The sequence below is a fragment of the Apodemus sylvaticus genome, chromosome 5, assembly GCF_947179515.1.
Source record: "Apodemus sylvaticus chromosome 5, mApoSyl1.1, whole genome shotgun sequence".
Lineage (NCBI taxonomy): Eukaryota > Metazoa > Chordata > Mammalia > Rodentia > Muridae > Apodemus > Apodemus sylvaticus.
Window position 1 is genome coordinate 91,792,812 of NC_067476.1, and position 14,641 is coordinate 91,807,452.

Here is a 14,641-nt window from a genome sequence, read left to right on the forward strand (position 1 = left end):
ACTTATACAGCTGCCCAGAGGATCTTCTAAAGTCCATTCTCCACCCTTGTGACTACGACCAACAATGTTTTTTATTTATAGGTAGTAGGGAGAAATAGAGTCATCACGTTGTTACTTAGATGAACTATATTGGTGTGAGTTTTCATATAACCTCTACACATTTATATTTGGTGAAAGGAGAAAGGATGGGACTCTCAGTGTCCTGCTACTTATGACAGTACAGGTTTGAACATTTCCAACCAGTGCTTATGTGGGGGTGGCTTTTTCTCTGAGATGTTACTGGTTTTCTTATATTTTTTCAGTAGTTCAAAACACAGTGAGTATTTTGCATATGGCCCACGTGGATTGTTATACATAGTGTACAGACACTTCTTACACTTACTCAAGAAGAGTTGAGACCTGGAGTAAGGCAGTGGGCAGGGAGACATATTTTATTTTTCCTCCCACATTAAGCTGCAAATAATGAGCACTTTCCTGTGCATCACAGTAAGCAATTAAAAGAAATTATAGAGTTGGATGCAAGCATAACCCGAAGGACAACTGGATGTGTGGAACCACCAGTTTTCTCCATGTGCTCAGGCTAATCCTCGTTAATACTCAGAACGTTGAGTTTCTACAGAATGGGCTGCATGTCCACACATGTTTTGGCATCTACCCACACACTTTTATGTGGTATGACTGTGCATCCCAGGAGGAAGGCTATGGTGTGTGTCGCTGCGCCTCAGTGGAGCCGAACAAACTGATTACTGAAAATGGTGTCTTAAGGTGAGCAACAAAGAAGTGGTAACCTTCTCTTCCTAATTTTATCTCCCCCAACCCCAGGGCATCGTGATAGTAATTTGAAAAGGAATGTTGTTCTTCTGTTGCCAGGGGCAACTTATCTTCCTCCACATATTTTTTTTAACCTCAGTTTTTAAAGCTTGGTGTTTTTGCGTCTTCAAAAGATAGGGTCTAATCGATAATAGTCCCTTGCTTAGACAAAACATAGCCATCTTTCTGAATCAATTGTGTTGAAGGCTACAGGTTTTCTTCCTAATATGGGTTTAATTATAGACAAATATTATTTCTGTATTGGAAATTGTGCTGATAGACACCGGACTATATTGGCTGTGGAAATTTCAGGAGTGTCATCTGGATAAAAGCTGGCAAGGACAAGTCTCCACCACAGCTCTGGGCTCCATTGGATGTGCAGTTGTATGGCAGTGGTCTCGGGTGAGCTCTTTGCAATAAGAATCTTGATAATGGCAGGAAGACAGGAGTACCCAGCAGTACTCTATAAACAATTTGATTAAAGTAGCTAATTGTAAAAAAATGAAAGAAAGAAATTGAAATAAGACAGACTGGCTTGACTTCCTTTCTCTGTTTCTTTTGTTTTGAATTTCGATCATCCTGGAATGTTTCCAGTCGACATCACAGCAAACAGTACTGCTTACAGGGGATTCCCTTCATCCTCAGATCTAAGAGTTAGCACACATTCTTCCCTTAGGGGGAAAATGCAACTGCATCCATCTTGCTTTTTTTGGTGCAGGGCACACTTACTCTTTGGAGGCAAGAAGACAGAGCTTAGTTTTCATGGTATCCTCTTCCTGTAGGTGTGCTTGTGTATAATCTGGAAAAGGAAGTCCTTTAGCATGTTGACATCTGTGCCTTTCTACCTGCTGTTCAAGGTAGAACTCAACAGGATCTGAGACGGCACCTGAGAAAGACAGTGTCACGTCTGCCCCATAAACTGCACAGTTTGCCAAGCTGCCAGGCATCCCAGTACAGAGCGTTGATTCACATGTAGACTTGTGATTCTGCTGAGTTCTTGATGTTTAGAATCTAGAAATCCTCACAATCTTTTGTCAAGAGTTCAACAGTGGACTAGTCTCCAGTTCTGCTTCCAAAATTGTTTCGACAACTCCCTCATATTTTTGTTCAATTCCAAAAATTTTAAGCATTTCTTTCATTTTTAACTTTTAAAACGCCATTTAAGGTACTTGCCTTGAAACAACTGATTTCAAATATTAGATACTAACTGTGAAATTGTGCTATCTATTTACTGGTCATTTGTTGTAGTGTCCAACTGAAGTTGGAGAAGGGATCTGACCCCTGCTACATATATACACACATGAATATACACACAAATATATACTATGTATATTGCACTTTTGTTGCCAGCACTGTTTACTAAAACCTTATTAAAATATTTTTATAAAAATATAATGAAGAGACCTTAATTATATTTTTAATTTCATGATCCATGAAACGTACACATGGTAGGAAAGAGCTGAGATCTGCTGGCTTCAGGACTCTAAAATTAAGAAATCTGCCTGAGTGGGAGAGTTCTCTCTGCCTCTGACTCCCCTTTACCACTTCAGAACACAAAGGACCAGAGACATCTGGCTGCAAGCAATTTGACATCTGGCTGAGTGCTTGGAAATCTACTCTCAGATCTAGTTAGTCATGTCATCTCCAGTGTGGTTCTCATTGAGTGGGTGATATCGGACTGTGCGAAGTGATTAGGAGAGCTAAATGTGTTTGCATTTGCCTCATAGCACTTGGGAAAAATTAGTAATTGAATAGCAGTCCAAATTTATATCAGTGGTACCCTATAAATGCTCATGTAACAATTCTTATTTATAGGTATCCTGTACCTTATGATATGGACAAAATAAAAAAAAGTCAGTTGGCAAAAAAGAGCCAACTTTGTAATAGTTAATACCATTACAAAATCAACAAAAAGCATGCAGTGGGTGTTGAGTCAGAGAGGAGATGACAGGTAATGCCATGGTGTACTGAGATAGTGCTCATCTTGATGCCACCCATTTCTTTCCTTATCTTCCTTGACTAACTTTCTCTGTATGACTTGCTCTATTCATCTCAACTTTGATTATAAATCTACTTGAAGTCTCTGAATCTAGTTGAAATGCAGGTTCTGGTAGTGTGTAGGATACATGGGATGACTGAGAGAAAGCTGAGATGCTGCATTTCTCATGAACTCCTTGGCAAGACCAATGCAGCTTGAGCACATTGATCACAGTTTGAGAAAGAAAGAAGCAAGGACTCATTTAGTTTGAATACATTGAATTTTGTCCCATCTCTGCATTTCCTAAAACTTTAATTTCAGGTCCTACAAATCTCTTCTTTTTCTTGGAGCATTTTTCTTAACAAGTTTTTGTGATTGTTATATTATTATTTGAATGTTCAATGGTTCTGCATGGCTTCCCATTCATGTATGTGAATGTGGGTACATGGGTACCATGGTGTGTATGTGGAGGACATAGGACAGCCCTGAGCAATGATCCTCATCTTCTACATTGTTTGAGATGAGATCTAATCACTGCTGCATATACAAGCCTGGCTCAAAAGCTTCTGGTGGGTTTCTTGTCTCGTCTCTCATCCTCCCATAGAAGATGATGAAATTACCAAAGCTCACACAATGCATTTGGCTTTTATATGGGTTTTGAAGATTCAAACTCAGACCCTTCATTCAGTTTGCACAACAATTGTCTTACACATTAACCTCTCTTCTTAGCCCTTGACTGGCAATTATCAATAGCATTAATAGTGATAAATGTTACCTGATATTTGAGACATTAGGCTGCATAAAATTAATTTCAAGTTTGAATTTTTTGCATAAACTCAAAAGTTTATATTTAAGTACAGTTTAGTTGTGGTTCACTTGCATCTATGTGTTGCTGAAGATGTTTTCATATCCATGTTCACTTCCAAAGTCATCACACCTTCATAAAAATACCATCTATAGGGTTATAGAGATGGCTCAGCAGGTAGGAGCACTAGATGCTCTTCCAGAGAACCAGGGTTTCAGTTCCCAGTACCCACATGGTGGATAACAACCGTGGAACTTCCTACTTTCAAGGAAATTCAATGCCCTATTCTGACCTCTATGGGTTCCAGGCACATACTCTTGGACAGATAAACTTGCAAGTAAAACATCTGTACATATAAAATAAAATAATTTTAAAAATTCCATCCATGATTACATAGTAATTGGTGAACATCTGTCATTAAATACGATATTCATGTGATAGTTATAGGTTACACATTACATAACGAGTCATAACGATATTAATTGAAATAAATAATATTTGTCTACCATGTACAAGAATTTGATAAATAATACATGATTAGGGTGAATACTAACAAATCCTTCCAGGACGTCGGAAGAAAATAAAATCCTAATTTTAAAAGATTTTATTTCTTGATTGTCAGCTGCCAGTTGGGCCCTATAATTAAAAATAACTGTTCCAGAGGATATTTAGAGATGCATATTTGATATGCAAGTGAGTTAGGAATGCTTGTTGCTAAGGCTCATTTGTTAGAGTCATGTACTGTTCAGGCAAAGGAGAAGGGCAGGCAAGAACAGGTCTTGCTAGGGGTCTCTGACATTCAGAAACCTCCATTGGTTGTGGGAAGCATTAGTTTGCCTGAGGCAGTGTTAACAGGCAGCATTTAGGACCTCTGGAACTTGGCAGCTGTGCCTAAGATTAGGGATGTCAAGGTAGAGGGTTCTCTACTCAGAGCTGGCCTTTCTATTAAATCATGTTTTAATCCTTCTTCCCAAACCTAAGGCATGATTTCAGCTGATACTAAGACTTGTGGCTAATACTTTAACTAAACCTTCCCCATATAGTGTTCCAATAGCACCAGCATAAGCATTATTAGATCATTCAGTAGCTAGAGAATCTAGTTGGCATAATATACTATACAATTACTGTGTGAGAATACCAGGGAGAATGCTCGGACTCTGTCCTTATGGGATAGGTGGTTTAGTTTTGCTTCAAAAAAAAGGCAAGTCTTCTGTCAATAGAAACACAATTCTTTGACCCTTTGTTTGTTTTTCTCAGGGAAGGGGAGTAGAAGAAGGTAACAGAATTTTCTGTCAAATTAATGATTCAGGAAAATATACATTTTTCTCATGGTATTAACCTGTACTTCTTATTATAGACTAATCAAACTATTTTGGTTTTGTAGTATCAGTAAATAAAGTTTGTGTCATTCAATACTATACAGAAACCAGACCAGTGGTTAGAGTACTCTGATATGAAATACTATGTTTTATAGAAAGTTATATTAATGTTTTGAAAGAAACAGAACCCATGTAGTCATAGATGTTTGAACACAGGTGTATTACAGACATTGGTACATATGATTATGAAGGGTAAGAGGCACCATGAGATGTCTGCAAGCTGTGGACCCTGTTGTACTGTGGCATGGCTTGGTTCATGTTTGAAGGGAAAAGAGCCTAAAAATCCAGTCATGCAAGTCCAGAGAGCTAATGTGTTACATCAGAACTTGTGTCTATGTGACAATGAGTCTTGGAAAAGATGAGTATAAACCAATTATGGGGAGGGGGAGCCAATTGCCTTTCCTCTCTTGTTGTTTTATCTGGGTGCCGGACAATCTGGGTGCAAGACAATGATGTGGATTGTGTCCACCCACAATTGAGGACAGACTTTCCTCTTCAATTCACCGATTTGCCTCACAATCTCTTCTGGAAACACAATCACACCTCAAAACAATATTCTGTAATCTCATCAAATTAACCTAAATTTAACCCTCACTCCAGTGTCTTTGCCTATCTTGAGACACAAATATTCAAACATTACTTTATAAAAGTATTTGTAAATGCTTTGAAACATCTACATTATCAAATACTATCTTCAAAATTATTTATTATCTTCAACCAAATGGACAACCAGCTAAGTAGGTGAGTATCTGTAATGATCATTCTGTTTTTTCCATTTTAATTATGAAATTTCAACTTTAATTATCTTCTTTGAGGAATGTGTGGGTGTATTTAGTATTGTCTTATATTTTTGTTTATTCTTGGGTTAGCAATACATGAGAAAAATAACATGAAAATTATGTAGATGATGAAACAAACTGGTGCCTTTACTGTAAGGCTAAACTTCTGGAATCTCAATTCAGAATCTAGGTTCTGACCTTGTTCTATCAAGGGAACCACACAGAGTGGATGAGTTGATTAAAAACTCTGATCCTCTTTCCTCCAGCACAAAATGGGGATAATTATAGTTACCTGCATCTCTTGGGTCCTATGAGTCTTAATTACTTAATATTTGCAAAGCACTTGGAGATCTTTGAATTAAAAGTGCTGAGCCATAGAACCAAAGTTCAGTACAGTTATAATTGGAATGAAAGTTTGTAGTTTCTCCTCATCTCTATCTCTGTATGTCCTATTCTTTTGCCAAGTCAAACATTACTGATGGTTGATATTTAAGTCTGCCTACTTCTGTAACTGCTTTCCCTTTCAAAGCATGTTTCAATAAACAGATTGATCCAAACCCCTAATTCCACGTGTGAACAACTACTTAGTATTTATTTTTAAAGCTCACTATTCAATAAGAATACAATTATTGAATGTATTTATTGAGTCTAGTCTGCCATTCCTTGAGGTCCTCTGTGTGCCATGTTAAATGCCTCTCTCCACTAAGAAACTCCAACAGAATCTTCAGTGCCTATAAAGCAGAATCCAATTTGGTTATCATCATCCCTAGAACCTCAATGAAGTTAGGCAGTTGTTTAGTCTTGTTTTTACCACTTCTAGTCCAGAGATCTTTTCTTCATCTTCTAACTCTAGTCCTTCTCTCACCTATCATTTAATCATCACCCACTTCCATCCTATACAGAAATCTCTGAATCCTATGAAAGCATTTCTTAAAGCATTTCACAAAGCATTTCTTCATTTCTTACCTGGAAAGAGCATCTTTATCTTTCTAAAATTTCATCTATTGTTCCCTGGATCATTTGTATTTTTCTAAAGTCACACAATGGTCTTAACTCCTTATTAGACATTGAAACTAGAAACTAGATCCTTATAATTGAACCTTAAAATATAGCCTTATAATTGAACAAACAAAAGTAAGAACAAACATTGATATATGGATGTGTGAAATCAGATAAAAATTAAACATTTTTAATGTTATTTTGCAGATTTTCATTAATGCATGTCTTAGTTAGGGTTTTACTGCTCTTAACAGACACCATGACCAAGGCAACTCTTATAAGAACATTTAATTGGTGCTGCCTTACAGGTTCAGAGAGTTCAGTCCACTATCATTGCAGGATTATAGATAGTGGCATCCAGGCAGGCATGTCGATGCAGAAGCTGAGAGTTCTACGTCTTCATCTGAAGGCTGCTAGGAGAAGACCAGCTTCCAGGCCGCTAGGAGAAGGGTCTTAAAGACCACACCTATAGTGGTATACCTACTCCAACAAGACCACACTTCCTCATAGTGCCACCTCCTAAGCCAAGCACATTTAAACCACCACAATGTGGTTTTAATAGGACTATACTCTGTATGACAGAATTAAACATTAAATGATCTTTCTTTAACATTATCATTATCCTTGCTAGTTATAGGACTAATATGAGCCAACCTGTCATGAAACTGTGCTTTCTTCTGGTTACATACAAAAGCCAAAGAGATTAGTAGTAAATAAAGCTTTTATGGCCCTCTCATCCCCATTATACTGATTTGCCTGTATGATTATTTGGTTCTTCTTCTCAATTTTGGCAATTTAGTTCTAACATGACTAACTTAAAGCAATAAAACACTTATCTTGGCTCACACTTCAAATATTTTACTTCATGGTCGGGTGCCACTGCTTCTAGGCCTTTACAAGACAGAACGTCACATAGTCCCCATCTCCCATGGTTTCTGCCTTGCCCCATTGACCATTTAATTATTAATCCTTCAGTGGATATTCCATTGATGAGATCAGAGCCTTCATGATTTATTTACAATCTAAAAGTCCCACCTCTACACATAGCTTCAGTGAGAACCAAGTCTTCAACTCCTGAGGGGAAGATCTAAATGACAATAATGGTTAAAGCCAGTTCTAGTAGTGTCTTTATCCTGCTGGCTTTAGAAAGTTAGCCTCTGTGATATGTGATATATAACTCTGTGATATATAACTATAGAGAATACTGTGCAAGTTTCATAAGCCCCCTCCTTGTCATACATTTTCTCTTCCCTGTGATTAATATTCTTAAACTAGCATTAAGTTCTGGTAGTAAAAACATAGGTGAAGAGACCTATTAGTTTTGTGACATTTGACAGAGTGCGAAGTGTAATTGCTGTAACTGTGTGATCATGATGATAATAACTGTCCTCTCTTTGTGACAATCCAATTTGATGATTATGAATGTTCTGTAATCTTTCAGACAGCACAAGTTATTGTGGCACTACAGTAGAGGAGCACACTATGATGCATATTGTTCTGGTTGGATGTTTAGGTCTTGTGAGTCACACTTCTAACTAAGCTTTCTTTTTACTTTTTTTTAAATGTAGCACACACTATATTGACTTTACTGAGATGAGGCTAAGAAAGTCTTCCTAGAACTCTATAGGTATGGTAGAGTTGATTGCTGTTAAGTCTTGGGAAAAAATTGTATCAGTGAATTAAATATAAGTAGAAATAGACTGATCCTCTACTTAGTAGTACCACTTGATCCCTTTATCTTTGGATGATAAGATTTATCTGGAACTGTATTAGGTTTTGTTGCCATCAGAAGTATCTAAGAGAAAAGGGTGAAAGGAAAAAAGATTTATTAGAGATCTCAATAAATGACTGGCATGGAGTAGAAGGGCATGGTAGAGGGACACTTCTTACCTTGTAGAAGCCAGAAAGCAAAGAGAAAGAGGTCAGAATTCAAAGCCAGCCTATGCTACATAGTGAGTTCCAGGCTAACCAGTGAGACCCTGTCTCATAAATAAATAAATAAATAAATAAATAAATAAATAAATAAATAAATAAATGTTATTTATCCATATCACATTGGTGAAGATTTGCCATTATATGCTATTTTTTATTTTCCTCTTAAAACACATATATATTACCTAGGTGCATTCAAAAAAGCAGAAAAACAAAAGAAATAGGTGAAGGCAATGGTAAGTATATAATAATTAGCTGGCCAAGAATCACAAGTTCATACTTCAGAAGGACACAATGCAATCTGAAATGTTGAAATAAAAATGTTGAATTTTAGAAGTAAGAAGATTTAGATTTTGTAAGCATTTATTAAGAGGCTGTATGCTTTCAGATGGTGGTGGGAAGTACTAGGGCATCTTAGCTACAAAGGTAGAGATTTGTTTTATTACTGTTACACCAATGAGTCTTCTAACATTTTTATACACTTGGAGAGGTTTCCTCAGCCTTTCACAGGGCCTCATTTATCCTTTTTATTGGTAACATTCTGATAAGGGAAGCACCCAAGGCTTTGTCTATCATTCTCTCAGCAATTCTGTAAGCAAATTCCAACAATTGGCATCTGAGTAAATATGACTCGGCTTTCCCTCTAAGTCTACACATAGATTTTGTTTCAGGCTGAGCATCTAAATAGATTCAGTAATTAGCTAGGTGGTAATATATCCAGCCCCATGTCTCTGATACCCTCTGAGTGGTACTTAGCAATTCTTTTGGCCTATTTGCCGACAAGGCTTTAGAAGATGCCTTGAAAAGTAACTCAACACTTTTTGTGAGCACAAAGGTGTGACCTACTTTGCCTGTATATTATATGTTTCTTGCTGTGTACTCCAGGATGGTCTTGGCTCCACCCTCAATCTTCCTGCTCCAGCTTCTGAAGTGTTGGGAATACAACATGTACTGTCATGCTAAGCTCTACTTTTTAAAAATCATGGCTTCCTGATATGTTGGCAATCCTGTTGTACTTTAAATATAAAATGCTCCCTAAAGACTCCTATGTTTAAGACTCAGTCATCACCTGTGTGTGTGGAAAGTAGTAGAAACCACTTGTCTTTATTTCCTGATTGCTGGGATTAAAAGTATGCACCAATATAAGACAGTTTAAATATATATTATTTCATTGACCTAAATTTGAAGATCCCCTTGAGTTCTTTAAATGTAGACTTGTGATGTTAGGAGTAAATTCTCCCTTAATGGTGTAAGTACCACCTGCCCAGATCAGAAACTGCCATGCAGGATCCATTTCTGTAATGGTGCTGGATATAAAACACTCCTAAACTTTTAGATATTAACAGGATTAACAGGTGTATTTTCTTCAAACCAATTTGTCTTTCTAACCTTAAGTGGTTCAAACAGATTGTGCTCTCTCTCTCTCTCTCTCTCTCTCTCTCTCTCTCTCTCTCTCTCTCTCTCTCTCATTCTCTCCAAGTTAATTTTTCATATTGGACTTTTGCTCGTCAGTAGTATAAAACATACAAGCAAGCAAACATAAATAGTTCTTACTCTCATCTGAGTAATTTACAAACTCATTGGGACCGGGCTAAAGGCTGCAAAGATACTCTATAGAAAACAGCAATAACAAAAATTCCTAGGACACAAGTGGACAAGTGGTTCAAGACCCTTGGCTAAGAGTTAGGCGGCTACCAAGTAATGGAGATGCTGTGCAGAGCAGGGGATACAGCTTCAGGCAGTGTCCAGGCTCATGGGGAAGAAAGCCTTCTTCAGAGGGATGCTGCACTAGTCTCAAATCATTGCCTGGATTGTGAATGTGCAATGTTGTCTTACTCGGTTTCCTACCTGTCTGGCTGTGCTTGGGTAACTAGTTTGTGGACAACTTCCTCTTGCTGTGGCTGGTGTGTGAAGACTGCACATCTACAGAATCTGAAACTGTTCTGTGCATTGCTCTTCTAGGGGAAGAGCCTCAGGCTAACGGTGATGGCACTATAGAGTTGGGGCTTTAATGTCCCACTTTGGTAAGGATTCCCACAGCTTGTGCTACTTACGCCCTCTGTGTGCCCTATTCAGGATACCACATAGGATCATTGCTGTCTTCCTATTGCTTGGCTGCCCCTCCAGTCCAAGCAGTTCTGAGTATGTTTACCATTTATGCAAATTGAAGGTGAATATATATGAGGAAATTTCCATTGGTAGTAGACTGCCCTGTCTCTTTCAAAAGTGAGTGATAGAAACTTGGATTTTTTCAGTACTAAAGTTTTCAGTACTAAAGTTTTTGGCCATTTCTACACTGTGCCCTATTTGACTGGAGGTAGGTTGCTCTTGTGTTCAGCAACTCATCGTGGGCAGAAACACGCTTCCTTCTTGTGGACTTACCCTGCAATAATGAATGCTGTGTGTGTATGTCTTTGCAAGTCTATGTTCTACAGCCAGTAAGTAGAAAGAAAGTTAGCATGCTAGAGTTAAAGAAATGCTACTCGTTACTACTAAGAGGCACAATGCTTCCGGTAAGTAATTCACAAGTCTTCCACCACCTGATGTAAGTTTTGGTCCATAGGTATGTCTTAATTTTGTTTGTTATTCAGTTTTAGTTGCATTTGCAGTGTGCTTGTAGATGCGAGCCAAATTTAGCTTCGTGGTGTGTTGTTAAGAGACTCCATAGGAAACTTCAAATGCTCAGAAAGAAGCACTAGCTGCCAGTTCCAAAGAGTGTAAAATACTACTCAGCTTTGTAAAGGTATGAAAACTCAGTGTTTTACACACACACACACACACACACACACACACACACATGAGAAGGAGGTGGAGTTCTGCTAATGAGAATTTGGTTTGCCAAAACAAGCCATCGGAGTCTGGAGAGATGTCTGCGCAAAAGACATTGATCCTGACCTGAATGCCTTTCCATGAGGACTGTTCCAGCTTTCCCTTAAAAGATGCATTGTTTTCATACCTGCCTCAGGCACATCGTTAGAACAAACCTATTGAAAATGAATTGTTTGGAAAAAAGCAAAACCTTCTCAGATGTAGTAAAACATTGGAGATGGGATCTCTAGTTCCTAAAGTTTCTTCATGACACCAGGCAAGTCTTGTACGGCCTTTTGGTTCCTTACCTACAAAACATGGTGGTCCAAAGGTGCTGTCCCATTGCCTCTAGGAGAAAAAGACCCCTCCCAGCATTCTGACTGCTGTTTCATTGTACTGCTCCTGCTCAGAGCTACAGACACCCAGCCCTCTAGCCACTACCGTTCCCAGCACACATTCCTACCAAGGACTATGCTGCTGACTTGAAAGGAAGATTACTATTCCACTTGCAGTTGTTGCTTAGTAACATTTGTAATTGTGTTTCTGGTGACAGTGTGAGCAGAGATCATTAAAAATTAAACCCCCAAAGCTGCTAAAGCGGGAGGAAGGAAGCAGGGAAGCCACAGTGTGTTCACTTGCTTAGAAACCGTTTACTCTCAGGCTTACATGTAAATCTTGGGGAAAACATTGCATGTCTCTGGTTTATATTAAGCCACATACAGCACAGGAACTGACATTGATTTGTGTCCCCTGCAGCTGGAGTGGATCAGTAAGACATGAAAAAAAAAAAAAAAAAGGTCTGAAATTACAAGCAGATGGGCCACATGGTGTCCCCGAGAAAGGAAGTTCTAACCTGTTCTGTGTCTGTCTGTGCTTCCTTCCCACAGTTCCACCAGGTGAGAAGAGTGATGACCATCCTTTTCCTTACTATGGTTATTTCATACTTCGGTTGCATGAAGGCTGCGCCCATGAAAGAAGCGAACGTCCACGGACAAGGCAGCTTGGCCTACCCAGGTGTGCGGACCCATGGGACTCTGGAGAGCATGAATGGGCCCAGGGCAGGTTCGAGAGGTCTGACGACAACATCACTGGCTGACACTTTCGAGCACGTGATCGAAGAGCTGCTGGATGAGGACCAGAAGGTTCGTCCCAACGAAGAAAACCATAAGGACGCGGACTTGTACACTTCCCGGGTGATGCTAAGCAGTCAAGTGCCTTTGGAGCCTCCCCTGCTCTTTCTGCTGGAGGAATACAAAAATTACCTGGATGCCGCAAACATGTCTATGAGGGTTCGGCGCCACTCTGACCCCGCCCGCCGTGGGGAGCTGAGCGTGTGTGACAGTATTAGCGAGTGGGTCACAGCGGCAGATAAAAAGACTGCAGTGGACATGTCGGGTGGAACGGTTACAGTCCTAGAGAAAGTCCCGGTATCCAAAGGCCAACTGAAGCAGTATTTCTACGAGACGAAGTGCAATCCCATGGGTTACACCAAGGAAGGCTGCAGGGGCATAGACAAAAGGCACTGGAACTCGCAATGCCGAACTACCCAATCGTATGTTCGGGCTCTAACTATGGATAGCAAAAAGAGAATTGGTTGGCGATTCATAAGGATAGACACTTCCTGTGTATGTACACTGACCATTAAAAGGGGAAGATAGTGGATTTATGTTGTATAGATTATATTGAGACAAAAATTATCTATTTGTATATATACATAACAGGGTAAATTATTCAGTTAAGAAAAATAATTTTATGAACTGCATGTATAAATGAAGTTTATACAGTACAGTGGTTCTACAATCTATTTATTGGACATATCCATGACCAGAAAGGAAACAGTCATTTGCGCACAACTTTAAAAGTCTGCATTACATTCCTCGATAATGTTGTGGTTTGTTGCCGTTGCCAAGAATTGAAAACAAAAAGTTTAAAAAAATAATAATAAATTGCATGCTGCTTTAATTGTGAATTGATAATAAACTGTCCCTCTTTCAGAAAACAGATTAAAAAAACAAAAAACAAACAAAAAAAAAACAAAAACAAAAACAAAAATTTGAACCAAAACCTTCCGTTTACATTTTAGACACTGAGTATCTTCGTTCTTGTAAGCGCTGTTACGCTGCTTTCGACTTCCGATAGCGTTGGGATTAAAACAATGTCAAGGTGCTGTCGTCAATGCTCTACTGGCTTAGGGGATGGGGAACGGGAGGGGTAGATTTCTGTTTGTTTTGTGTTTTATTTTGTTTGTTTGTTTGTTTTGTTTTTTCTTTTTTTTTTTTTAGTTCCACCCGAAGTAGGGATGGAGAAAATTTCTTCACTATCCATTCTGGTTGATAAAGCGTTACATTTGTATGTTGTAAAGATGTTTGCAAAATCCAATCAGATGACTGGAAAACAAATAAAAATTAAGGCAACTGAATAAAATGCTCCACTCCACTGCCCATGATGTATCTCCCCGGTCCCCCAGCTCATTCTTTTGGCCCGGGTCAGGGAAAATTGCTTTTATTGGAAAGACCAGCATTTGTTCAAAACACATTCTTTCCCTACCGCCTCCCATTTTGGTCCCTTCTTTTAGTTTTGTTTTAAGAAAGAAAATTAAGTTGCGCGCTATGAAATATTTTACCAATGCTACAAACAGATGAACGTGTGTCATTTCATGACACTCATGGAAAACAGTGATTCTTTTTTATTTTTATTTATTTATTTACCCTAAAGAGAAACAAATAAGAATAACCCAAAATATTCTTTTTATAAAGGCATAAATATTGGGTAAATTGTAATAGAACCTAACAATGTTTGCAGCTAAAAGTCATTGTATACAGCCAGATACTTAGATTAGAACAGGTATCCACACTGCCATCGAAATGGGACTGAATGGCCCTGCGGAAGCTACATGGAGTTGACATACTATTTCCTGGCAGTGCGGGAGGAATTTATGAGTGGCCATCCTAAGTCTAGGAGGAGGTGAGGAATGGTATTTGAGACATTCCTAAACGAAGGCTCGGAAGCACCCTTCAGAGCAGGCTCTGGAATGATGTGTCAAGTTGCTTAGGCCTTCCGCTTTAAGTGCCTACATTACCTAACAGTGCTCAAGATGTTCTCCACTGGAGAACCACACTCAAATCCATTTATGGCCTCCATCCCATTCCTA

At 38.7% G+C, this 14,641-nt stretch overlaps 1 protein-coding gene across 1 annotated transcript; it reads left to right on the forward strand.

The window, feature by feature from the left end:
* The first annotated feature begins 544 nt into the window (after positions 1–544).
* Bdnf (brain derived neurotrophic factor) lies at positions 545–13,392 on the forward strand. The gene is made up of 3 exons (XM_052181391.1): positions 545–757; positions 11,389–11,397; positions 12,378–13,392. Exons 1-3 carry the CDS (start codon positions 545–547, stop codon positions 13,146–13,148), a joined length of 993 nt encoding a protein of 330 aa, XP_052037351.1. The 3' UTR covers positions 13,149–13,392.
* Positions 13,393–14,641: the final 1,249 nt, after the last annotated feature.

Coding starts and splice junctions, on each gene's coding strand:
- Bdnf (XM_052181391.1), top strand. CDS start 545: ATGTGTGGAACCACCAGTTTTCTCCATGTGCTCAGGCTAATCCTCGTT.